This window comes from Mus musculus, chromosome 3 (assembly GCF_000001635.26).
Source record: "Mus musculus strain C57BL/6J chromosome 3, GRCm38.p6 C57BL/6J".
NCBI lineage: Eukaryota > Metazoa > Chordata > Mammalia > Rodentia > Muridae > Mus > Mus musculus.
Genome location: NC_000069.6, coordinates 64,537,473 through 64,565,434, shown reverse-complemented (window position 1 = coordinate 64,565,434; position 27,962 = coordinate 64,537,473). Strand labels below are relative to the sequence as shown.

The 27,962-nt window shown below is 37.4% G+C and overlaps 1 protein-coding gene across 2 annotated transcripts; it reads left to right on the top strand.

The window, feature by feature from the left end:
- On the top strand, positions 1-27,934 carry Vmn2r6 (vomeronasal 2, receptor 6). 2 transcript variants are annotated; one of them, XM_006501896.1, is made up of 6 exons: positions 1-378; positions 5,601-5,892; positions 8,558-9,427; positions 17,963-18,193; positions 25,427-25,550; positions 26,892-27,934. In XM_006501896.1, the coding sequence occupies exons 1-6, from the start codon at positions 131-133 to the stop codon at positions 27,872-27,874; spliced, it is 2,748 nt and encodes a 915-aa protein (XP_006501959.1). In that variant the 5' UTR covers positions 1-130; the 3' UTR covers positions 27,875-27,934. The 2 variants fall into 2 exon arrangements, with proteins under 2 accessions (XP_006501959.1, NP_001098089.1); NM_001104619.1 differs by lacking the exon at positions 1-378 and having other exon boundaries at positions 5,617-5,892; positions 26,892-27,874.
- The last annotated feature ends 28 nt before the right edge of the window (positions 27,935-27,962 follow it).

Sequence of the window (27,962 nt, the reverse complement as noted above, 5' to 3'; positions counted from 1 at the left end):
GTCTACAACATGAAATTAATTAGTCAAGAGCAGCAAGCCGGTTAAGCATATACACACTCCAACATTCCTTCAAGGTGTTTGCTTAAAAGCTCTGTCACTTCAATTCTTCCATCACCCTCAAGCTCACCACATGAAAATGGCTAGCAGAAATAAGTGCTTGATTCTGGGATTTACTGTGTTTTTGTGGGTTGAATTATACGCTCAATATCCTCATATTGACCAGAATGTTACATGCAGGTTGTTGCGCAAATTTAATTTGACTGGATATGTAGAAGTTGAAAACCATTCTGTTGTTATCGGAGGAATATTTCCTGTTCACTATAGGACCATGCCAACAAGTGACTCTGATGAGGAAATAGAATCACCCATGTGTGAGGGGTAAGTTATTGTTAAATCTTGTTTTTTTTTTTTTTTCACATTAATTTGGGTGGCTAGAAAAGAATGGGTAGCTTGCAGACTGGATTTCCTTTGAAAGATAAAGGCACTATCTGCCTTTATCTCATGATGGGGACAGCATACAAGGACAGGGACTGCCTGCAGTATGCTGGATGGAGACATCTCAGAAGCCTGTGGCAGCTCCTTGTGAAAAAAATGGGGGTATCTGGGAGCCTGAAAAGCAGGAGACACATCCCTCCAGGGGTCTGTCTGCCATCTGAAATAAGGGACTGCCCTCAGTAAGCCAGGATGGAGACATCTCAGTAGCCTGCAGCAGCTTTTTGTAAAAAACAGTTGTTTCCATTTCTCCTAAACTTGGCCTGGATAATGGCTATATAGATATCATTTGTGCATGACTGCTTTTCAGTTGGCCTTGGTGTGCATAATTATTCCATTTTATCTGACTTTCTTAGTTCTTTCTCCACCTTCTCTGGTGAATTCTGTGAAACTAGATGTTTCTTGATGTAGTGATTCTTCAACAATTAAAAATTGAGGCATAGGGGCACAGCACAGCACAGCACAGCACAGCACAGCACAGCACAATCCTAATAGCCCAGGTGCACGCTGTGTGTTCTCATCTTGGAAACAATGTAGGAACTGCACAATGGTTTTCAAGATTAATGTTTGACTTGCAAAGAAAGTGTGAAGAAATTATTAGAAAATGAACACAGGGATCCCAAGAAAGGAAAAGAAATGAAGTTATGAGAAGTTTGTACAACATTTGAGAGTGGTTCCTGGATAATAAAGAATAGAACACATAAAATTATATATTAGTAAAACAAAGTCAAAACACTCAGACTCTTAGAGAGTCAGTGTGTGCAATGTGCAGAAGCAGAAAGCTAGCAGAACTACTGACTTAATGGCTAAGTTGATTCTTTCTGGCCACTGCTTGGCAGCTTTGCCCATGTCACTTATCATTAGAGCTTCAGGTAGCATTAGAAAATTCAAGTAGCTGGTCTCAGAGCTCTGAGCTCTGAAGTATAACAAGTTAAAAATTAAAGTTTAAATAATGATAAGTTTATAATTATTATTTTGGCTAAAGGCTTGGGAATAGGGAAGCTTGAAACTTTGGGGAACAATTGTAATTCTTGATTCTTTGTGGGACGTGGTTATTATTTTGAATTTGATTTGGCAATGATTATACAATATATTTTTTCTACCTCCTTTTGGAGTATCAATGAAAGACTGGGGCAAGAAAAGGCCAAGAGAGCATGAGAAGAGCATGAGAAAAGTGAGTAAAGAAAGAATGTGAAGAGTGAGTCAGGAGAGAATGTGAGGTGTGTATGGTGTGTTTGTGTGTGAGTGAAAGGAGAGTGCATGTGGCATGTGTGTGTGTGTGTGTGTGTGTGTGTGTGTGTGTGTGTGTGTGTGTGTGTGACGTGTGTTAAGAGTGTCTGTGAGAGTTAATGGAGAATGCACAGAGGTGTGTGTGAGTGTGGGAGTTTGAGTAAAGAAAAGCACACAGGAGAAAAGCAGAGAGCACAGGAGAATGCAGAGTGTGTGCAGCCTCAAGCTGTGAGTGAACAAGAAAGAGAGAATGAGAGCAGAGAGTGAGATTGAAGAGAGAGAACCTTTAAGCCTTGAAAAATTCCCTGTCAGTTTGTACCCAAAAGGTAGTTTGTGTATATTTATTATGTACCTTCCATATATACCTGCTTCCAGTTGAGAACTCCTATTCTGTGTCAAGGCTGGGCCCTGACAATCTCTGTTTACAGTGGGAGTAGTTTTCTATAGAAGGTTCTCAGAAAGTCACTCCTCAGCCAATTCTCTTGGAACAGAAGCAGCAGTATCTAAAAGCTAGTTAAGGATATAGAATCAGGGGTTGCATACCACACCTGCAGAAGAGAATCTACATGTTCAAAGACATCTGTTGGTGTGTGTGAACACTGAGGTTTGAGAAGCTCAAATGCTGCACAATGTGCTGCAGCTTCACTGTTAACTGATACAAGCTCATTAAGTGCATTCTGGGAACTCTGCCTTATGTCTGAGGAAATGTTCACGATAGGATTCTGACTTGCAGAAAAACTTCTATTGCTACTGCTGACTCCTGAAAGTTATCGTATCAAAAACGGAATTCTCAATTCTCAAATATAACAATTATTGTCAGAAAAGGAAAGTTGGGACAGGACTAATGTCTCTTAATATGTGTATCTTATACAAGTACAAACATACAGAGATTAGACATAAAAATAATGCCAGAAATTAAAAGAAAACAAAACTTTAGTCTCCAATTCCATAGCCATAAAAACTGCATTTTTATTTTTTAATGTCTATTTTTGAGTGTTTTGAAAATAAACTTAAGATTGTTATAGTATGAGGGTAGGGCAGGTATTAATTGTATTAGACATAGTAACTAATATAGCAGACTTTTCCATTATGCTGTTTGGTCTTTATAGCTGTTTGGCTGTTTCTTACATGATATCAATATCAGTCACGAATCCTTTCCTTTTATACATGCTCCAAGTTATTACTGGAAGGAGCAACCTTCAGTATGGTTGCTGACCAATGAGATTTATGATGAGTCCCTAATTAACACTTTCCTCATTTCTCTAAATTGTTTCCATTTTCACAGTGAAGGTTATAAGAAGTGATATATATATATATATATATATATATATATATATATATACATACATACATACACACACACACATATATATATATATATATACACACATATATAAATTTTAGTTTTATATATTTAACATATTTCTTTAAAATTAGTTCTATATAATTAATTTCCACCATTAACATTCCACAGTTCCCTTAGTCACATGCAGTTCCAATGTTCTCCAAGCAGTTTACACTTTCTTCATGAAATGCAAATTCTCCTAGTTTGAGAACCCCTTACAAGACTACTTTATATAGAATTCAGAAGCTAGAGTGAATTTAATCTAATGTTACTTTCATTGTGTCATCATTTACTAAAACAGTAACTGCTTCATGAATTCAAGATGGGGTTTGGAGAAATTTCATTTGGAAATGAACAACTTTTGCAAGATACTAGTTTCAGGTGGCCATGGGTTAAACTAAATAAATAAGGAAGATTTAGATTATTCTGAAAATATTACAATGAAATAATACAAAGAAGAGAGCGTTTTATATCTTGCTTTGTTTAAGGCACACACAAGTTAAATTTATGACATGGGGGTTTTTGAAGGAAAAAAGGATATACAGTGTGTAATAGTACTGTGGGGATCATAATAGAAACTAATGAATGAAGGAAACTCTACCCAAATCTCACCTAATTACATTGAGATATTTTCTTTGTTAGTCTTTGGGCGGGGGGTAGTTCCATCCCTTCTATGCAGTTTTAATCATAGTAAGAGGCCCGCTGTTCATTTTAAGGCCAGTTCTATTTACACTACTATATGATCTTTCTATTCAATGATTTTTGAAAATAGAAAATGTTCCCACACAGTTTAGAAGCTACCACTGGATATTGAAGATTATTCCAGCTTTTTAAATATTCTAAATACCCAGTTTGAGGCAGATAGCTTTTATTCCTTTGGGAAGAACTAATTAATTTTTGACTAATTTAAAATTTTAGCTATAGGCTCAAAGCATGTGGATATTTTATAGATCTCAAAAAGAAATCTATCTTAATATTGTATGTGCATTATCTATCTTTCTTTCTTTCTTTCTTTCTTTCTTTCTTTCTTTCTTTCCTTCCTTCTATCTACCTATCTATCTACCTGTCTATGGACTTTACATGCTGATCACTATGCATCCTCTTCTCCCAGAATTCCCCTCATAAGGCTTCTCCCCCACTACTTATCTTCTCACCTCTGGAGCTCCCCAATCCCAGATAATAACCCTCCCTGGCACAACAAGTCACTACATACCTAGAAACATTCTCTTGCCTTGAGGTCAGACAAGGCATCCCAGTTAAGGAAACTGGAGGCACAGGCAGGCAACAGAGTCAGGGTCAGCCCCTGGTCCAGGTCTTGGGGGACCATCATGAAGTCAAAACTCTATATGTGTAGGAGCCAGATCCAGACATTAAATGGGCTTTGGTTGGTGTTTCAGTCTATAGGACTACCCAGGTTTCAAGATTAGTTAATTGTGTTGGTCTTCTTGTGGAATCCACATTCCTTCCAGGTTCATCAACCATTCCCCCACCACACTTTTTCAAGTACTCAGACTAAAGTTGACAGTGGGATTCTACATCTGTTTTGGTTTGTCAAAGATTTAAGGAACATCTGGTATTATTTTAATTTCCAAATTAAACCAGGAACCTTAAGTCACTGTAGGAATATGTACATCCTCTCACACTGAGGCCAGTAGGAAGAAGGGTCTGATCGTATGTTTACAGACTGTAAGAGAACACATGTGCCAGCACAGACTACTATACCCAGCAGATATTTACATCACCTGAGATGGAGAAAACAATATATTCCATAACAAAATCAAATTTAAACAATATCTATCCCCAAATTAACCCCTTAATAAGCAGAAGAAATAAAACCACACTTCAATGAGGCTAACTACATCTAAGAAGTAATTTCATACCAGTAAAACAAAAAGAAGAAACACACACACACACACACACACACACACACACACACACACAGAGAGAGAGAGAGAGAGAGAGAGAGAGAGAGAGAGAGAGAGAGAGAGAGAGGAGAGAGAGAGAGAGAGATATTATGTCAACACCAACATAAAAATAGCAGGAATTTCCCATCATTGGTCATTAATATCTCTACACACCTCAACAACAAAGATAGATATTACCTCAGAATAAATGGGCTGAAAAAGGTCTCACAGGTAATCAGAGACAAGAAACAAGCTGGAGTAAGCCATCCTATCTTACTTTTAAAAAATACTGCAGTATTTATTTAGAAGATGTATATTGTCATCAGTATGAACTTGGAAATTAACTAACAAGATGATAAGCAATGTTCAGGTGCAGTTTCTTCTGTTTTCTGCTTTTCCTTAATTGTGTTTCCTCACTGGCTCTTTCTTTAAATTACTGATCTTTTCTATACTTGAATGATTTTCTACTTCTAGTGTCTTTCTCTAGTTGTAATAACTTCCCACACTACCTGTCTGTCTGCTGTGCTCTCCCCAGCTCTCTATCATTCTTCAAGCATTTGTGTAGCAGTTACAGTCTAGGATACATGGTCTTGGAATTTCTTTGCTCATCCATCTGTTCTCAACCCAAGGTTTAATTTCCGGGGTTTCCGCTGGATGAAAACCATGATCCACACCATCAAGGAGATTAATGAGAGGAAGGATATTTTGCCCAATCACACTCTGGGCTACCAGATCTTTGACAACTGTTTCTCCACCACCAAAGCAATGGAGTCATCTTCAGTGTTTCTAACAGGGCAGGACGAATACAAATCTAACTGGAGAAACAGCACTGGAAAATTTCTAGTTGGAATTATTGGAGCAGGAGGATCAACTATGTCAGCTGCTGTTTCAAGAATTGTAGGGATTCATAATGTCCCTCAGGTATCTTGGAAAAGTGTACTATGTGCTAAGAAAGAAATACAAACACTGTGCCATGATGGGTAGCACATGCCTTTAATTCCAGAACTTGGGAGGCATAGGCAGGTGAATCTCTATGCACTCAAAGACAGCCTATTCAACAAAGTGAGTGCCAAGACAGTAAGGGCTGTTGCAAAAGAAAATTCTTTCTCAAAAAGACCAGAAAGAAAAGAAAGAGAGAAATATGAGGAACATGTAGACATTATCTATGAGGTATAGAGATGCTGCACTAAGCTACAGAGAGACGATAGAATGGGTTCCAGTTCTTAAAGTTACTCAGTTCAACCCAGCCCTGGCAATGTGAATATCGCTCCTTATTAAGAAGGCACTTGATATTGCTCAAACTGCTGGAGAATCATCTTTTCATTGACTAACATGGTCAATGGGCCCCGAGCACTGTGTGGGGCAGGATGGAGTTTATCTATAAATACTCGGTAGCTGATTGGTGGCTGTAATAAGGCACAGGTTTTGCTTTGAGTCTTGTTGATCTTTGAGAATCATAAGCACAATCATCATACTGACATTCTAAAATGAGATTGAGATTTCCCATTAGCTAACTTAATAAGTTATTTTAAACCCAGAGAGATCGACATATGTAAATATAAGAATATGTAATTGAAAAACATTAATTATTAGGAAAATAAAAAGTTCTAGAATTATTTCAAAGCCTGTGTCAGTAAAGTGTCAGGATGTATTGATGTGAATGAGAGCAAGATTATTGGTGATTCTGAAATAATGGCAGTTTTTCATTCACCTTTCCTCCATCCATCCTATATCCTGTATTTCCTCCTCTTATCTTTTCTTTCCTGTTTCTTCTCTCTCTCTCCCTTCCTTCCTTCCTTCCTTCCTTCCTTCCTTCCTTCCTTCCTTCCTTCCTTTCTCTTTCTTTCTTTCTTTCTTTCTTTCTTTCTTTCTTTCTCTCTCTCTCTTTCTCTCTCTCCCTCCCTCCCTCCCTCCCTCCCTCCCTCCTTCCCTCCCTTCCTCCCTCCCTCCCTCCCCCTCTCTCTCTTTCTTTCTTTCTTTCTTTCTTTCTTTCTTTCTTTCTTTCTTTCTTTCTTTCTTTCTCTCTTTCCTTCTTACTTTCTTTCCTTCTTTCTCTTTGTTTCCTCATCCTTCCAGTCCTTCCTCCCTATCATCCTAAATTCCTTTCTTTCCTTTTCTTTGTTGCTACTCCAGATAAAATCCAGGTACTGGTTTGTGGTAGACAAATTCTCCATTAATTACCCACAATGCCAATCAAATACAGTATTTAATTTAGAGAGCTCAAAATGTGAGTTGGAAGAATAGGGAAATAAGGTGGAAAAGAATGAAAGGAAAGGTGAGTGACTTTGCATATATCTTAGGTATATATGGGCTTCATGTGGTTTATCCAAACTGCAGATGCTATGAGCTCTGTTTTTCTTAAACTCTTATGAATTCAAAAATAGAATAGAAACCTTCAGATATATTTCTTCATAAGCCTTTTAGTCACTCTAGAAAAAAGAATGAACTAAAATTTCAGTTTAACATACTGATATTTAGAAATTAAAAAGTATAGGTATCATGATGTTAATTTTCTTGTGGAAGAAACAAAGATGGAGGAGGTCCAAGTAACAAAATTTTATATGATAAATAATTCACTAGACCTCAGAAACCTGATATCACTCCTTCTCAAGAGGTTTATTTCAACAAAATAGCTTCAGTGAATCTGTTGTCTGTATGGTTAGACAGGAAAATAAATATTAGAAGGTGCAATAAGAGAATAAAAATGACATGGAAAAACAGAAGACAGGAATAATAAACAAAGGAATCAACTGGATATTTGGAGTTATAGTACATCACATTGGAAGTGATATCTTAAGCGCATGAGACTGAATTGAAGAGAAGGTAAAATATTTAGGGTATATGTTAGCACTTACAGGGTATGTTACATCAAAGATACATGAAGGAGTGTCAGGGGTATGTGCTCACCTGCTCTTCATGCTTAGGTCTCCCTAAATGCCAAGAGCAAATGAGGTCGGCTGATGAAGTAAGGAAGGCATCTTTTTCATTTATATAACCATGTACCTTAAAAAGAGAGAGTTTCTGGTAACTTTGTAGGACAAGAGTGTTTACTCTTCTGATTAAAGAACTCCATTCTTTCATGTCGCTCAAGAAAAGATTTGGGACCTACATACTCAGGACTCCTGACAGCAGGAAATGATAAGAGAGAAGCAAGAGCATAACACAATTAAGATATCAGAGGTTAGACAGAGAGAACACACAGGAGATAAAGTCGTGTGACAGCAGATTGAGACTTAGTCTCAACAAATCATCTCTGTACAGCAGATGCTACACCTGAGGAAGAAACTGAATATTCTGACACAGGGGAGTGAAAAATGTCAAAGATGCTGGAGGAAAATGCAAGGGACATTCCTGAAACTGCTGTGGTTCCACCCATAAAACTAGTGATAGAGCAACCAAAGAGTTGTCAAAATTGTCCCCATCTACACCCAGAAAGTAGAAGATTAAACAGGAAGTCACTGTCTACAGTAGGATGTGAGGGCAAAGGGATCCCTGTTCACCTCCTTCTCAAATATTCACAAACTGTCATTTTCATTTTAAATTTTGGCTACAGCTTTCTAGTAACTATAAATATTTTAAATTCCAGGTGGGATATGCTTCTTCCTCCTCAATTTTTAGTAATGATATTCAATTTCCATACATTCTACGCACAATACCCAGTGATAAATTCCAGTCTGAGGCCATCGTGAATTTAATTAGACACTTTGGTTGGGTCTGGGTAGGTGCTATTGCATCTGATGATGATTATGGAAAATATGGAGTGAGATTCTTTAGGGAAGAAATGGAGAGGGCCAACCTTTGTGTTGCTTTCTCTGAAACCATTCCAAAAGTCTACTCCAATGAGAAAATGAAAATAGCTGTTGATGCAGTAAAGAGTTCCACTGCCAAAGTCATTGTGCTTTATGCAACTGACATTGACCTCTGCCCCTTTGTGCTGGAAGTGATTCATCATAACATAACTGACAGGACATGGATAGCCACCGAAGCCTGGATTACCTCAGCTCTCATTGCAAAGCCTGAGTATTTCCCCTATTTTGGTGGAACTATTGGATTTGCAGTACCAAGAAGTGTTATACCAGGACTAAAAGAATTCCTTTATGATGTACACCCTAGCAAGGATCCAAATGATGTCTTGACCATTGAATTCTGGCAAACTGCTTTTAACTGTACCTGGCCCAACAGCACTGTGCCATACAATGTGGACCACCGAGTGAATATGACTGGTAAAGAAGACAGACTGTATGACATGTCTGATCAGCTCTGCACTGGAGAGGAGAAGCTGCAAGATCTGAAAAGTACCTATCTGGATACATCACAGCTAAGAATCACAAACAATGTCAGACAAGCTGTGTATCTTTTGGCTCATGCGATAGATCGTTTTAGCCAAGCTGACATAAGAGAAGAATATAGGGAAAGTGCAGTACTTGAAAATAAACCTGACTTTGAGTCTGGAAAGGTATGTTATTTGACCATATGATTTAGTATAATATAAAATCAAGTGTTTACACCTATGTTCATACCTCTGAAACTGCTAATTTGCTTCCATGTGATTGTATATCATCAAAACATGTCTGGGTGACTTGATTATTTATTTTCAATCGTCATTTCTTACTAGGTTGCTAGGTTTGTTGTCAGTGATAACAAACCTATCTCCCATAAAAATTATTAACGCACTTTACAAAATATACTGTTATTCTTCACAGCAATGACATATATTGTGTCTAGGAGTAAAGCATGAGATATTGCCTCTGGTTTCCTCCTTTGGTATGTTCCCCATATACAATAATACAACTCCAAATCTAATATCACTAAATGGATTCCAAAACATCAGCTTCATGTTAGGCTAGGATATTTATGGCCCTTCAGGTAATGATGATTCCTGAATATTATATACAATTTTCCTTACACTCCATGTCTTTTGTCTTATCTATTTAAATGAAAGAATAGAAAATGAGGTCTTCATATAATATAGCAAGAGGCACTCAAAAGGCTGGATGTCAGGGAATAAAGATTATAGCTGGTATCTAGGACAGTCATGTCTACTGTGCCTGTCCTTCATCATCTGTCAAATGATTCAAGTTGGCAAAAGGTGAGAAGTCTTGAAACATATGCTCATCCATTCAATTTCTGCTTGTTTTTGTCCATCCTTCCAATTTACAAAAGATAAAGAATTTGATCATCAATACTTTGGTCTTGTCATACCCACAGGAGGTCCACTTAACATCACTAATTTGTTACTTCTTCATTGCCTGATCAATATCCCTTTATTTTTATATAACACCCTGTCAATTTACCAGAGGCCACATTGGGTGGGACCATTGCATTTCCAATTAACTTTCCTTTTCAGGTAGGCCCACACTGCACTCAGCTTTGGATGTTCTTAGTCCCCCAAGTAACACACTTCATTATGTGATTCTAAATAGCTACTGAATGTATCAATATAGAGTATTATTTTTTAAGGAAACCAAAGCAATACCCCATATTTACTTATGTTTTGAGATTATCCTACCAATAGACAAGACTAGAAAAGCTTTGAAATTTTGTTATTTACTTGATCATTTCTAAATTACACTGCCTTTTTTGCCTTCTCCTTATTTTACATTTCCTGTTCCTTCTCTTCTTCATACTCCTCCTGAGACAAGTCTACACTGTAAACCATACATCAGTCTATGAGATTAGGAACATGCCCAATACCTACGTGGCATTTCAAAACTCTTGAGAATTATATGATGTTGGAAAAATGTGTAGTACCATCCAATACTTTCAATCAACTAAAATGGTATGAAGGCTGATCAATTGAAGGGTCAAACTGTAGAAGTCTTTGACCATTTATTTGCTTGACTATTGACAAGGAGTAGGTAGAACATTTAATGGACTCAGCATGTGTTAAAATTTCATGATTTTTGACATATTTCATGGGAATTGAGAATAGACTGGAAAAGAGTCAGAAGAAAACTAGAGGCCAGGTAAAATAAAGTATTAAGTGGTAACTAAAAAACTTACTTTTTAAAAATTTTTATTAGGTATTTTCCTCATTTACATTTCAAATGCTATCCCAAAAGTCCCCCATACCCTCCCCCAAATCCCCTACCCACCCACTCCCAATTTTTGGCCCTGGCATTCCCCTGTACTGGGGCATATAAAGTTTGCAAGTCCAATGAGCCTCTCTTTCCATTGAGGGCCATCTTTTGATACATATGCAGCTAGAGTCAAGAGCTCAGGGGAACTGGTTAGTTCATAATGTTGTTCCACCTATAGGGTTGCATATGCCTTTAGCTCCTTGGGTACTTTCTCTAGCTCCTCCATTGGGGGCCCTATGATTAATCCAATAGCTGACTGTGAGTATCCACTTCTGTGTTTGCTAGGCCCTGGTATAGTCTCACAAGAGACAGCTCTATCTGGGCACTTTCAGCAAAATCTTGCTAGTGTGTGCAATGGTGTCAGCGTTTGGAAGCTGATTATGGGATGGATCCCAGGATATGGCAGTCTCTAGATTAGATGGTCCACCCTTTCGTCTCAGCTCCAAACTTTGTAACTCCTTCCATGGGTGTTTTGTTCCCAATTCTAAGAAGTGGCAAAGTGTCCACACTTTGGTCTTTGTTTTTCTTGAGTTTCATGCGTTTAGCAAATTGTATTTTATATCTTGGGTATCCTAAGTTTCTGGGCTAATATCCACTTATCAGTGAGTACATATTGTGTGAGTTCCTTTGTGATTGGGTTACCTCACTCAGGATGATGCCCTCCAGGTCCATCCATTTGGCTAGGAATTTCATAAATTCATTCTTTTTAATAGCTGAGTAGTACTCCATTGTGTAGATGTACCACATTTTCTGTATCCATTCCTCTGTTGAGAGGCTTCTGGGTTCTTTCCAGCTTCTGGCTATTATAGATAAGGCTGCCATGAACATAGTGGAGCATGTGTCCTTCTTACCGGTTGAGACCTCTTCTGGATATATGCCCAGGAGAGGTAATGCGGGATCCTCCGGTAGTACTATGTCCAATTATCTGAGGAACTGCCAGACTGATTTCCAGAGTGGTTGTACAAGCTTGCAATCCCACCAACAATGAAAGAGTGTTCCTCTTTCTCCACATCCTTGCCAGCATCTACTTTCACTTGAATTTTTGATCTTAGCCATTCTGACTGGTGTGAGGTGGAATCTCAGGGTTGTTTTGAGTTGCATTTCCCTGGTGATTAAGGATGTTGAACATTTTTTCAGGTGCTTCTCTGCCATTCGTTATTCCTCAGGTAAGAATTCTTTGTTCAGCTCTGAGCCCCATTTTTTAGTGTTGTTACTTGATTTTCTGGAGCCCACTATCTTGAGTTCTTTATATATATTGGATATTAGTCCCCTATCTGATTTAGGATAGGTAAAGATCTTTTCCCAATCTGTTGGTGGTCTTTTTGTCTTGTTGACGGTGTCTTTTGCCTTGCAGAAGCTTTGCAGCTTTATGAGGTCCCATTTATCGATTCTCTATCCTACTGCACAAGCCATTGCTGTTCTATTGAGGAACTTTTCCCTTGTACCCATATCTTTGAGGCTTTTCCCTACACTCTCCTCTATAAGTTTCAGTGTCTCTGGTTTTAAGTGGAGTTCCTTAATCCACTTAGATTTGACCTTAGTACAAGGAGATAGGAATGGATCAATTCGCATTCTTCTACATGATAACCGCCAGTTGTGCCAGCACCATTTATTGAAAATGCTGTCTTTTTTCCACTGGATGGTTTTAGCTCCCTTGTCAAAGATCAAACAACCATAGGTGTGTGGGTTCACTTCTGGGCCTTCAATTCGGTTCCATTTGTCTACTTGTCTGTCGCTATACCAGTACCATGCAGTTTTTATCACAATTGCTCTGTAGTACAGATTTAGGTCAGACATGGAGTTTCCACCAGAGTTTCTTTTATCCTTGAGAAGAGTTTTTGCTATACTAGGCTTTTTGTTATTCCAGATGAATTTGCAGATTGCTCTTTCTAATTCGTTCAAGAATTGAGTTAGAATTTTGATGGGGATTGCATTGAATCTGTAGATTGCTTTTGGAAAGATAGCCATTTTTACAATGTTGATCCTGCCAATCCATGAGCATGGGAGATCTTTCAGTCTTCTGAGATCTTCTTTAATTTCTTTCTTCAGAGACTTGAAGTTCTTATCATACAGATCTTTCACTTCCTTAGTTAGAGTCATGCCAAGGTATTTTATATTATTTGTGACTATTGAGAAGGGTGTTGTTTCCCTAATTTCTTTCTCAGCCTGTTTATCCTTTGTTTAGAGAAAGGCCATTGACTTGTTTGAGTTAATTTTATATCCAGCTACTTCACTGAAGCTGTTTATCAGGCTTAGGAGTTCTCTGGTGGAATTTTTAGGGTCACTTATATATACTATCATATCATCTGCTAAAAGTGATATTTTGATTTCTCGCTTTCCAATTTGCATCCCCTTGATCTCCTTTTGTTGTCTAATTGCTCTGGCTAGGACTTCAAGTACAATGTTGAATAGGTAGGGAAAGAGTAGACAGCCTTGTCTAGTCCCTGATTTTTGTGGGATTGCTTCCAGCTTCTCACAATTTACTTTGATGTTGGCTATCGGTTTGCTGTAGATTACTTTTATCATGGTTAGGTATGGGCCTTGAATTCCTGATCTTTCCAAGACTTTTATCATGAATGGGTGTTGGATCTTGTCGGATGCTTTTTCTGTATCTAACGAGATGAACATGTGGTTTTTGTCTTTGAGTTTGTTTATATACTGAATTACGTTGATGGATTTACATATATTGAACCATCCCTGCATCCCTGGGATGAAACCTACTTTGTCAGAATGGATGATTGTTTTGATGTGTTCTTGGATTCGGTTAGCGAGAACTTTATTGAGGATTTTTGCATAGATATTCGTAAGGGAAATTGGTCTAAAGTTCTCTATCTTTGTTTGGTCTTTTTGTGATTTTGGTATCAGAGTAATTGAGTCTTCATAGAATGAGTTGGGTAGCATACCTTTTGTTTCTATTTTGTGGAATAGTTTGTGAAGAACTTGGATTAGATCTTCTTTAAAGTCTCATAGAGCTTTGCACTAAACCCATCTGGTCCTGGGCTTTTTTTTTTTTTTTTTTTTTTTTTTTGGATTGGAAGACTATTAATGACTGCTTCTATTTCTTTAGGGGATATAGGACTGTTTAGATCATAAACCTAATCCTGATTTACTTTGTTACCTGGTATCTGTCTAGAAATTTGTCCATTTCGTCCACGTTTTCTAGTTTTGTTGAGTATAGCCTTTTGTAGAAGAATCTGATGGTGTTTTGGATTTCTTCAGGATCTGTTGTCATGTCTCCCTTTTCATTTCTGATTTTGTTAATTGGGATGCTGTCCCTGTGCTCCCTAGTGAGTCTGGCTAAGGGTTTATCTATCTTGTTGATTTTCTCAAAGAACCAGCAACCTTTGGTTGATTCTTTGAATAGTTCTTCTTGTTTCCATTTCGTTGATTTTGCCCCTGAGTTTGATTATTTCCTCCTGTCTACTTCTCTTGGGTGAATTTGCTTCCATTTGTTCTAGAGCTTTTAGGTGTGTCGTAAAGCTGCTAGTGTGTGCTCTCTCTAGTTTCTTTTTGGAGGCACTCAGAGGTGTGAGTTTTCCCCTTATAAATGCTTTCATTGTGTCCCATAAGTTTGTCTATGCTGTGGCTTCATTTTCCTTAAACTCTAAAAAGTCTTTAATTTCTTTCTCTATTCCTTTTTTGACCAAGGTATCATTGAGAAGAGTGTTGTTCAGTTTCCACGTGAATGTTGGATTTATATTACTTATGTTGTTATTGAAGATCAGACTTAGTCCATTGTGATCTGATAGGATGCATGGGACAATTTCATTATTTTTGTATCTATTGAGGCCTGTTTTGCGACTAAGTATATGTTCAATATAGAGAAGGTACCATGAGCTGCTGAGAAGAAGGTATATCCTTTTGTTTTAGGATAAAATGTTCCGTAGATATCTGTTAAGTCCATTTGTTTCATAACTTCTGTTAGTTTCACTGTGTCCCTGTTTAGTTTTTGTTTCCATGATCTGTCCATTGATGATAGTGGTGTGTTGAAGCCTCCCACTATTATTGTGTGAGGTACAATGTGTGCTTTGTGCTTTACTAATGTTTCTTTGATGAATGTGGCTGCCCTTGTATTTGGAGAATAGATATTCAGAATTGAGAGTTCCTCTTGGAGGATTTTACCTTTGATGAGTATGGTGTCACTCATTGTCTTTTTTTGATAACTTTGTGTTGGAAGTCGAGTTTATTAGATACTAAAATGACTACTCCAGCTTGTTTTTTCACACCATTTGCTTGGAAAATTGTTGTCCAGCCTTTCATTGTGAGGTAGTGTCTGTTTTTTTCGCTGAGATGGGTTTCCTGTAAGCAGCAAAATGTTGGGTTCTGTTTGTGTAGCCAGTCTGTTAGTCTATGTCTTTTTATTGGGGAATTCAGTCCATTGATATTAAGAGATATTAAGGAAAAGTAATTGTTGATTCCTATAAAATTTGTTGTTAGAGTTGGTATTCTGTTCTTGTGGCTGTCTTCTTTTAGTTTTGTTGAAGGATTACTTTCTTGCATTTTCTAGGGCGTGTTTTCCATCCTTGTATTGGTTTTTTTTCTTTTATTATCCTTTGAAGGGCTGGATTCATGGAAAGATAATGTGTGAATTTGGTTCTGTCATGGAATACTTTGGTTTCTCCATCTATAGTAATTGAAAGTTTGACTGGGTATAGTGGCCTGGGCTGGCATTTGTGTTCTCTTAATGTCTGTATAACATTTGTCCAGGATCTTCTGGCTTTCATAGTCTCTGGTGAAAAGTCTAGTGTATTCTGATAGGCCTCTCTTTATATTTTACTTTTCCTTTTTCCCTTTCTGCTTTTAATATTCTATCTTTATTTAGTGCATTTGTTGTTCTGATTATTATGTGTCAGGAGGAATTTCTTTTCTGTTCCAGTCTATTTGGCGTTCTGTAGGCTTTTTGTATGTTCATGGGCATCTCTTTCTTTAGGCTTGGGAAGTTTTCTTCTAAATTTTTTTGAAGATATTTGCTGGCCCTTTAAGTTGAAAATCCTCATTCTCATCTACTCCTATTATCTGTAGGTTTGGCCTTCTCATTTTTATCCTGGATTTCCTGGATGTTTTGAGTTAGAATCTTTTTGAATTTTCTTTGATTGTTGTACAGATGTTCTCTGGAATCTTCTGCACCTGAGATTCTCTCTTCCATGTCTTGTATTCTGTTGCTAATGCTGGCATCTCTGGTTTCATATTTCTTTCCTAGGGTTTCCATGTCCAGTGTTGCCTCACTTTGGGTTTTCTTTATTGTGTCTATTTCCCTTTTTAGGTCCAGTATGGTTTTGTTTATTCCATTACCTGTTTGGATTTGCTTTCCTATTTTTCTTTAAGGACTTCTACCTGTTTGCTTGTGTTTTCCTGATTTTCTTAAGGACTTGTAACTCTTTAGCAGTGTTCTCCTGTATTTCTTTAAGTGAGTTATTAAAGTCCTTCTTGATGTCCTCTTGATGTCATGAGATATTCTTTTAAATCCGGGTCTAGGTTTTTGGGTGTGTTGGTGTGCCCAGAACTGGTTGAGGTGGGAGTGCTGTGTTCTGATGATGGTTAGTGGTCTTGGTTTCTGTTAGTAAGATTTTTACCTTTGCATTTTGCCATCTGGTAATCTCTGGAGTTAGTTATTATAGTTGTCTCTGGTTAGAGCTTGTTCTTCTCATGATTCTGTTAACCTCTATCAGCAGACCTTGGAGACTATCTCTCTCCTGAGTTTCAGTTGTCTGAGTACTTTCTGCAGGCAACTCTCCTCTTGCAGGGAAGGTGCTCAGATATCTTGCATTCAGACCTGCCTCCTGGCAGAAGATGAAGGCCTGAAACAGGGACTGTCCCAGAAGCTGTTAGTTTCTGTAGTCCACACTCTCACCTACCCAGACTAGTCTCAGAGGGATCTGGGAACCAAGATGGCTTCCCCAGTTGCTCTGGCAAAGCCCTCCTGGGCGGGGAGGACAACTGTCCTCTGGCAGGGAAGGTGCCCAGATGTCTGGAGCCGAAACAGGGTCTGCCTCAGAAGCCTAGAGGCACCTTGGGGGTGTCCTCCGACTCGTCACCCAGGTGACCCGGAGCTGGTGCCAACTGTAAGGGACTTGTGACCCTGCTCAGGCCAGGTTTTCTGCTTCCCTAATGCTGGTCCTGCACGACTGGAATGGATCAGAAGTTGTGTTCCACTCACCGGTGGTCCTAAGATGTCGTGGAGATTCCTCTAGGGATCTTGGGGGGGGGGGGAGGTGTCCACTGACTCCGTGCCCAAGGTCGCAACATAAACTTTTAATTTTTAAGTTTTAGAGCCTGACCATCCAGTCTCTCTACTAGGCTGAGATTTTGAAAAGAAAGAAATACTTGTGAACTTTTGTATCTTTACATAGGGAATATGGAGTAAGGGGAATGAAATTATTCTAAACATTTTCCAGGCTCTTGATACAGAGGTATTATACTGTTAAGCCATAGTATAAGCTTAATTTACACTAGCAAATACATACAATTGTAGTATACGTTAGTGTCATATTAAAATTGTCCAGAGGTTAAAAGTAAGGGGAAAAGATAAAGTTAAATTTCACAAAGTATTTAATCCAGTATGTCTAAAATACTATTTATAATGTTGTAACAATTTAATATACTGTCATGATAATAAAATAATAATGTTAAATTGTTTATGAGAAAGGTTTCAATCTTTTTAAAACTTTGTAACCCAGTATGCATATTACATGCACAGCATATCTCAATTTACCAAAACATTCTTTGTTTTAACTACCACCTGTGGCTAGAGGATATCAGAGTTGGCAACAAAAACAGCATTAGAAAAATGAGAATACTATAAATTACATATGAAATCTATTTTCTTTACAAATATTTATTTTCTAAGTATTTAAATGTTTACCAAATACAGTTTTCCCTTTTTTAACTATTTTCTTACTCCTCATTATTAGCTATGGTTGTACTTGACAAAAATAAAATTCATTACCCATGATGGAAAGAAAATAGAACTTGGCAGTAATGGAGATGTATTAAATGGATCTTATGATATCCTCAATTGGCACATGGATAATACTGGAGAAATAACCTTTGTCAAAGTTGGAGAATACAAATTCACAAGTTCAAAATATGAATTTGTTCTTCCAAAGAACTCAACATTATTTTGGAACACTGAATCTTCAAGGGTTGGTTGGCCTGACATACTTTTGTTTATACATACAGAGAGAAAAAAAAATATATATATATATATTTTAGGCACTAAATAAATGCAAAACACCTAACGCTTTCACCATATTCCAAATCATTTTACTGAATGTAGCATATGGTCTTTTTGTACTGTTGTTTGTCTATTTAGAATGTAAAGAGTCCATGTTTTATTAAAATACATGAAAACTTTGATATAATTTAGTACAATTATGATATATTGAGAATGTTTCATTGGAACACAGTAATTATATTATCTTTTGAAATAAAAATTGGTAATAGTGTTTCCTAATTTTTACTTTTTATATTTAAATTGATTGGTGATATATCAATAATAAGAAGCAAATCCTTCTTGGCATCAGCAATAGTGTCTGGGTTTGGTGTCCACAGATGAGATGGATCCCTAGGAGAGGAAGTCTCTGGATGGCCTTTCCTTCAGTCTCTACTTCACTAATTGTCCCTACATTTCCTCTAGACAGAAGCAATTCTGGGTTAATATTTTTGAGATGGGTGGGTGGCCACATCCTGTAATCAGGGACTGTGCCTTACATCTGAATAAGGTCTCCACAGATTATATCTCCTCTTCGGTGGGTATTTCACATAATGTCATCCCTGTTGCATCGTGTAGCCTCTTACTTTTCTGGCATCTGGGACTTTCTAGTGGATACCCTCAGTTCATCATTCCCACTGCTACACCCCTTTCAATTTCCTAACCCTCTGTACTTCTCTCCCCTGTCTCCTCCCACACTTGATCATGTACCACTCTTCCCTCCTCCTCTCTCTGTCCCACATTCATCCCTCATTCTACCTCTCATGATTATTTTGTTTCTCCTTCTAAGAAGGACTGAAGCATCAAGACTTTTGCCTTCTTCTTGAGTTTCATATGGTCTGTGAGTTGTATCATGGGTATTCCAAGCTTTTTGTCTAATATCCAACTATAATTGAGTACATACTATGTGTGCACATTTTTGACTGGGTTACCTCATTTGTGGTATTTTGTAGTTCAATCCATTTGCTTGCAAATTTCATGAATTCGTTTTTTAATAACTGAGTAGTACTCCATTGTGTAAATGTACCACATTTTCTGTATCTATTCCTCTGTTGAGGGACATCTGGGTTGTTTCCAGATTCTGGCTATTATAAATAAGACTGCTATGAACATACTGGAGCATGTGTCCTTGTTATATTTTGAAACATATTTGGGTATATGTCTAGGAGTGTTATAGTTGGGTCCTCAGGCTGTACTACGTCCAATTTTCTAAGAAACCACCAAACTGATTTCCAGAATGGTTGATCTAGTTTTCAGTACCACTAGCAATAGAAGAGTTTTCCTCTTTTTCTACATCCTAACCAGTATCTACTGTCACCTGAGTTTTTGATCTAAGCCATTCTGATTGGTGTGAGGTGGACTGTCATAGTTGTTTTGAATTGCCTTTCCCTGATAACTAATAATGTTGAACATTTCTTTAGGTGCTTCTCAGCCATTCCAATCTCCTCAGTTGAGAATTCCCTTTTAAACTCTATACTCCACATTTTAACAGGGTTGTTTGGTTCTCTGGAATGAGTTCTTTGTACATATTGGATATTTAGCCCTCTCTCAGATGTGTGGTTGGTAAAGATCTTTCCTACTCTGTAGGTTCACGTTTTCTCCTATTGACAGTGTCCTTTGCTTTACTGAAGCTTTGCAGTTTTATTAAATCCCATTTGTCTATCCTAGAGCTTAAGGCATTGGTCTTCTGTTCAGGAAAAATTTCCCTGTGCCTATATATTCAAAGCACTTCCCCACACTCTCATATTAGATTAAGAGTATCTGGTTTTATCTGGAGGTCCTTGATCTACTTGGACTTGAGCTTTGTATAAGGAGATAAGAATAGATCAAGTTATTCTTCTACATGCCAACCTCCACTTCAGTTTGCACTATTTGATCAATATGTTGTCTTTTTTTCACTAAATGCTTTTGGCTTCTTTGTTAAAGATCTGGTGACCATAAGTGTGTGAGCTTAATTCTGAATCTTCAGTTCTATTCCCTTGATCTATCTGCTTGTCTCTGTACCAATATTATGCAGTTTTTTACCACTATTGCTTTGTAGTTCAGCTTGAGGTCAGGGACAGTGATTTCCCCCTAGTTCTCTTATTGTTGAAGATATTTTTTTTGCTACCCTAGTGTTGTTGGTTTGTTGTTGTTGTTGTTGTTTTTATTTCAGATGAATTTGAGAATTGCTTTTTCAGTCTCTGTGAAGAATTGATTTGGAATTTTGATAGGGATTACATTGAACCTGTAGATTGCTTTTGGTAAAATGGCCATTTTCACTATGTTAATCCTGCCACTCCATGAGCATGGGAAGTCTTTCCATCTTCTGAGGTCTTCTATTCCCTTCTTCAGAAATTTGAAGTTTTTGTCATACAGACCTTTCACTTCCTTGGTTAGAGTAACACCAAGATATTTTATATTATTTGTTACTAGTGTGAAGCATATCGTTTCCCTAATTTTTTCCTCAGCCTACTTATCCTTTGAATAGAGGAAGACTATTGATTTCTTTATGTTAATTTTATATGCAGCCACTTTGCTGAAGTTGTTTGTCATATGTATGAATTCTCCAGTGGAATTTTTGGGGTCACATAAGTATACTATCATTTCATCTGCAAATAGTGATATCTTGACTTCTTCCTTTCCAATTTGTATCCTTTTGACCTCACTTTGTTGTCTAACTGCTCTGGCTAGAACTTCAAGTAGTATAAGCATTTGACAAAACACAACACCCTTTCATGTTAAAAGTCTTGGAAAGATCAGAAATACAAGGCTCATACCTAAAAATAATAAAAGCAATATACAGCAAACCAAAAGCCAACATCTAACTAAATGGAGAGAAAATTGAAGCAATCTCACTAAAATCAGGGACTAGACAAGGCTGCCTACTCTCTCCCAATCTATTCAATATAATAATCAAAGTTCTAGCCAGAATAATTAGACAACAAAAGGAAGTTGAAGAGATACAAATTGGAAAGGAAAATGCCAAGATTTTTTTTCGGAGGGGGAGTGGTGCCAATCTTGTTTGGTTTTATCCCTGGTCTCTGATCTCACCACCCTCTGGATCCTGGCATTTCAGGCAGTATCAGGTATGGGATTCCTCTTGTGGCATGGGTTTCAATCAGGACTAGGAATTATTTGGTCACTCCCACAAATTCCTGTGCACCCTTTAACCCAGACCATCTTATAGGTAGGCCAAATTGTAGGTTGAAGCTTATGTATCTAGTTTGGGGTCCTAATTCCTCTGCTACAAGTCTCTCCTGGTTAAAAGATATTGTCAGTTAAGGCTTCATAATCCCATCTGCTAGGATCACTATCTTAGATTATTAGGAATTTCTATTGCACTGGGTTTCTAGCTTGTTCCCCAAATGGTCCACATTTCCATTTTTCTGTTTCTGTATTTTCTCCTTCCATCCTTACTGAACATAAACTCTCCTGTTCCCATTTCCCACCTTCCTCCACACATCAGGGATGTTCTCTATTTCTCCTTCCCAAGGATATTTATAGGAACTCCTTTGAGCTCTCCTTCTTCTGTAGCCTCTCTATGTCTTTGGACTATAGCATGGTCATCATTTACTTTAGAGCTAATATTCACTAATAAGGGAATATATATCATGAGGGCCATTTTGTTTAGATTTACCACACTCAGGATGATTTTTTTCAAGTTCAATCCATTTGCAAATTTTATAGTCATTGTTTTTTTTATTAAATTATTTTATATATTTACATTCTAGTGTTGCTCCTTTCCATGGTTCTTCTCCCTGAGTTCTTCACCCAATCTCCCATAACTTTTGCTTCTGAAAGAGAGCTCCCCATCCTACCACACAACCCCACCCCACACATGCCAGTATTCTCCTTTCCTGGGGCATAAAGTTTCTACAGGATTAAGAGTATCCTCTCTCATTCAAACCAGACAAGTCAGTCCTCTTCTACAAATGTGCCATGGTTCATCAATAATCACATTGTGTAGACCTATCACATTTTTGTAATCCATTTTTTGGTTTAGGAAAATCTATGCTGTTTTCAGTTTCTGGCTTTTTCAAATAAAGGTACTATAAATATAATTGAGCAATGTACTAGTATTATGGAGAATGCCTTTTGGAAGGCCATTTTTCCTGTATTGATCCTACTGATTGATGAACATTGCAGTAATTTCCATCTTCTGATATCTTCTTGTGTTTCTTTTTACACAGACTTCAATTTTTTTTGAATGACAATAGATTTATGGTGGAAAGTGCACAAATTCTTGATATCTATCTATCTATCTATCTATCTATCTATCTATCTAGTGCATAAATTTCTTGATAGAAACCACTTATCAAAGTTAAATGAGGACCAGATAAACAATTTACATAGACCCATAAACTGTAAGGAAATAAACACAGTCATTAATGTTTTCCATCTGTAGGAAAAAAAGAAAGGAAGGGAGGAAGGGAAGGATGGAGGGAGGGAGATAGAGAAAGCAAGTTAGAGTTCCCTGAAAATATTTTATATTATTTGTGGCTATTATAAAGTGTATTATTTCCTGATTTCTTCCTCAGCCATTTGTCTTTTTTATATAGGAAAGCTACTGATTTTATTTTTAAGTTGCCTTCTATTCAGACATTTTGCATAAGGTGTTTATCAGCTGTAGGAGTTCTCTGGTAGAATTTTTGGGGTCACTTATTTATACTGTCATATTATCTCCAAATAACAATACTTTGACTTCTTTCTTTCTAAATTTTATTCTCTTGATCTCTTTTAGTTGTATTATTGCTCTGGTTAGAACTTCATGTTCTATATTAAATACATATGGGGAGAGTAGAGAGAGCCTTGTCTTGCTCCTCATTTTAGAAGAATTGCTTTGAATTTCTCTCCATTTAATTTGATGCAAGGTGTTAGTTGGCTCTATATTGACTTTTGTAGTTTAGGTATGTCCCTGTATCCCAAATCTCTCCAACACTTTTATCATGAAGGTGTGTTGGACTCTTTCAAAGGCCATTTCAGCATCTAATTAGATGAACATGTTGTTTTTTTTTTCATTCAATTTGTTTACATGGTAGATTATATTGACAGATTTTCACATGTTAAAACACCTTCCTTCATCCCTGGGATGAAGTCTACTTGTTCATGGTAAATGATGTATTTGACTGGCAAATAATTTGGTTTGCAAATAATGTAATATGTATTTTTGCATATGTCTATGAAGAATATTTGTGTGTATTTCTTTCTTTGTTTTTGGTATCAAGGTTTCCATTTTCTATTTTGTGGAATAATTTCAGGAGTAACCATTAGCTCTTCTTTGAAACTTAAGTAGGATTCTGTGCTGAAATCTTTTGGACCTAATCTTTCTTTCTTTCTTTCTTTGTTTCTTTGTTTGTTTGTTTCTTTCTTTCTTTCTTTCTTTCTTTCTTTCTTTCTTTCTTCCTTCCTTCCTTCCTTCCTTCCTTTTCTTCCTTCCTTCCTTCCTTCCTTTCTTCCTTCCTTCCTTCCTTCCTTCCTTCCTTCCTTCCATCTCTATCTCTCTCATTCTCTCTCTCACTCTCTCTCCTTTACTTCCTCCATCCCTCCTCCCCTCCCTTCCTTCCTTCCTTCCTTCCTTCCTTCCTTCCTTCCTTCCTTCCATCTCTATCTCTCTCATTCTCTCTCTCACTCTCTCTCCTTTACTTCCTCCATCCCTCCTTCCCTCCCTTCCTTCTTTCCTTCCTTCCTTCCTTCTTTCCTTTCCTTTTTCTCCAGATGGAAAACATTAATGAGCATGTATATTTCCTTAGGGTCTATGGGTCTATTTACATTGTTTATCTGGTCTTGATTTAATTTTGATAAGTGGTATCTATCAAGAAATTTGTGCATTTCTTTTGCATATTACAATTCTATGGAATACACATTTTCAAAGTATGACAGGGATCAGTGAATTTTCTCAGTGTCTGTTATTATGTTCCCCTTTTCATTTCTGATTTTGTTTATTTAGAAATTTTTTCTCTCTGCCTGGTAGTTTGGATAAAGGTTTGTCTGTCTTGTGTATTTTCTCAAAGAGCTAACTCTTTATTTTGTTGATTCATTGTATTCATCTCTTTGTTTCTGTTTTATTAATTTTAGCCCTCATATTGATTATTTCTGCCTTCTAATCCTCTTGGGTTCATTTACTTCTTTTTGTGCTAGAATTTTTCATGTATGCTGTTAATTTACTATCATGGCATCTTTCTACTTTCATCAAGGCATTTTGTGCTATGAGCTTTCCTCTCTAGAGGAGGAGTCTTTTTCTACCATTGTCTTCAGGCTATGGAGTTCAAGAGAGGACTCAATTGAGACTATAGTCATATAATGAAGCTGATTTATATGTAATTCAAACAAGTTTAAAATTTATAAAAAGCACAAAAATGTGTGTTATGTCTTAAATGGTTTACAGTGATGTAGGCGTCACTGTTCTAGGTTTTGATTTTGATTTTGGTTCCTGTTTCTTTGGTTTTGCTTTTGTTTTCTGAGCTGAGGTCTTACTAAGTTATTAAAGCTGTCACTAAGCATGAATCACAAAACATATTTTATATGTTTGTAAATATTTATCTCCCCAGATTGATAAGTAAATTCCTGGTTTATTCTGAATTTCACGTGCACATTAATGTAGACTATAAAAATACAAAGAGGCCTATACTTGTTACGGAGATTTCTAAATGTAGTGAGCAATAAAACATGCCAAGCTAAACTTTCCTTACATTATCTGTCTTCATTAATAGTTCACACAGAAAAGGTATTTCATGTTTTTCATTTTCTGCTAGCCACTGAGGATAGATGTCTAACTACAAAGAAAATATTTTGGGATGCAATTGCTGAAGAAAATATCCTTCAGGAACTGAAGACATTTATTAGTGTCATAGGTCTCATCAAATCAGGAACAGTCTTATGAAACTGTCCCATCTAAAGCATCTCATGTGATAGTAGTTTGGTCTTGATCATCAAGGTGATGAACAACTCTCATTAGAGATAGTTTGGCATTTCCAGAGTCAATCACAAGACTGTCTTTAGATGAAGTTCTTTCCAGGCTCTCCATATTATCATGATTTGTCTGCTATCTTTGCTTATATCCTGCACTTAGTATCCTTTGTAATGGGAAACATGTCTCCATGGATATACAAATCAAAACTTTCTCCATTTCAAAACTGGAAATGTTTCAAGGCCTTGTTATGTCCACCTTCTGTTTCTTCTCTAGCTTCCAGATTCAGTCTGCACAAAAGTGTGTCCTCCAGGGACTCGGAAGGGGATTCACCAGGGACAGCCCATATGCTGCTTTGATTGCATCCCATGTACTGATGGATATGTGTCAGAGAAACCAGGTAGAGACGGTAAATTTTTATAAATAGTAATGCAGGTAGATTATTTATTTTCTGACAAAGACATCCTTGAAATCCTTTTATATTAATGATATAAGCAATGCAAGGCAAAGTAATTAACATCTATCAAGTTATTAAATGTTATTTGCAGTGTGAATGAAGAATAATAGTTTTTCTTACTGCAGTTGGAAAAGACTTACAACAATGTGCATAAGGAAATACCAATGAAAACACATAAAATGGGAAATATGAATAAAATCATAAAATCTTCTAAGTACATGTTTTTGAACTATACTGAAAACTAACTAGGAGATAGTCCTCAAATTGTCCTAAGGTTCCAAGCACTGAAGGCACATGCATTGCACAATGACTAAAACTTGGACTGCTGTGACAGCTTGCTCAGTAGAGGTGACATAGACAGGTTTGGTTTCTAGAAAAATGTTAGAGTAGGTTTGTTTACATTTCTATTCAGTTTTGTTGAAGAAACTAAAAAATCACTTGTCTTTTGTCACATAACCCACAAGAGTAATCATGTAAAATGGTAAGATGGTCTGGGATGGAATGAAGCACACTATAAGCTACACAACTCCCTTGCTAAAGGTCCCACAGTCTCTACAAAGAATTCCATCCAGAACAGTCCAGACCAGGAGACAGAGGAGTTGAAAGTAAATGTGGTTTGACCTTGGTCTTTAATTAACACTGAGTCAAACCATTCCATCATCTGCCATAACCTCATCTCAACTAGCTTTTCCTTCTTCACCAATGCATGCTTTTAGAGCCTCCCTCCAGATGTAGCCTTCTTCACTCAGAGACCAGGATTGATGTTGTTTTCCTTCCTATCATCATCCTCATCACTCAATGAATGAGCATTTAGAGTTGGGCACATTTGAGTAGGCAAATTCACGAGTCTCCTCTATGAAGGGATATTACCTGAGAGAATGAAAATGCTAGGGTTTTAACGCGATGTGTGTCAGTCCTTTTGATTGCTTCATATCAAAAGCTGTGACTTTCTCATTCCTGGGCTGATCTCGATTTGATAAAGACACAGTCCACTATTCCACAGATAGAGAAGAAAGAAAGGACATCACCAATAGAAAAAAAATTCAAGAACAGCTCAAGTTGAGGTGTGATCATTTTCTGATATTTAAAACAACTCTGAATCTGTCACATCATCTGCACCAAGGCCCCTTTTATAATTGTAATTTTAAGATATTATATAGATTTTATAATAGATTTCCAGTAAATCCTGTTGAGGTCTTTAACTGAACCAGACTGTTCACAGTTAAATGTGACAAATTTTTGAAGTCAATAGTCAATTATGCAGGTTTTATTTTTTCACAATAGGTCAAAGGCTATGTGATCCATGTGGGGAAAATGACTGGTCCAATGCGGAGAAGAACAAGTGTGTGCCAAAGCATGTGGAATTCCTTGCTTATGAGGAGGCCCTGGGGTTCACCCTTGTCATCCTTTCCATCTTTGGAGCTCTTGTGGTCTTGGCAGTCACTGTTGTGTATGTGATCCACAGGCACACTCCATTGGTGAAAGCCAATGACCGGGAGCTGAGCTTCCTCATTCAGGTGTCTCTGGGAATCACAGTGCTATCATCCATGTTGTTCATAGGCAAGCCATGCAACTGGTCCTGCAAGACCCGTCAGGTCACTCTGGCACTGGGCTTTTGCCTTTGTTTGTCTTCCATTCTTGGAAAGACTGTTTCACTCTTTTTTGCCTACAGGATTTCCATATCTAAAACTCGGCTAATATCCATGCACCCCATTTTTCGTAAACTCATTGTGCTGATCTGTGTTGTAGGGGAGATTGGTGTATGCACAACTTACTTAGTGTTGGAGCCTCCAAGCCTGTTCAAGAACATTGAACCTCAAAATGTAAAGATCATCTTTGAATGCAATGAAGGTTCTATAGAGTTTCTGTGCTCCATTTTTGGGTTTGATGTTCTTTTGGCTCTGCTGTGTTTTGTTACCACCTTTGTGGCTCGCCAGCTGCCAGATAACTATTATGAAGGTAAATGTATCACTTTTGGAATGCTGGTCTTTTTCATTGTCTGGATCTCTTTTGTCCCTGCTTACTTGGGCACCAAAGGCAAATTCAATGTGGCTGTGGAAATATTTGCCATTTTGGCATCCAGCTATGGCTTGTTAGGCTGTGTATTTCTTCCCAAGTGTTTCATTATCTTGCTGAGGCCAAAGAGGAACACTGATGAAACTGTTGGTGGAAGAGTCCCCACTGTTGACAGGAGCATCCAGCTGACCTCAGCTTCTGTGAGCAGTGAGCTTAACAGCACCACGGTGTCCACTGTCCTGGATGAGTAGAGCAGTGAGATCCATGTGACATGCAAAGCTGGATAATGGCATAGCTCAATCTTCCTCTGAACATTGTTTTTCAAGCAGCTGCTGATGC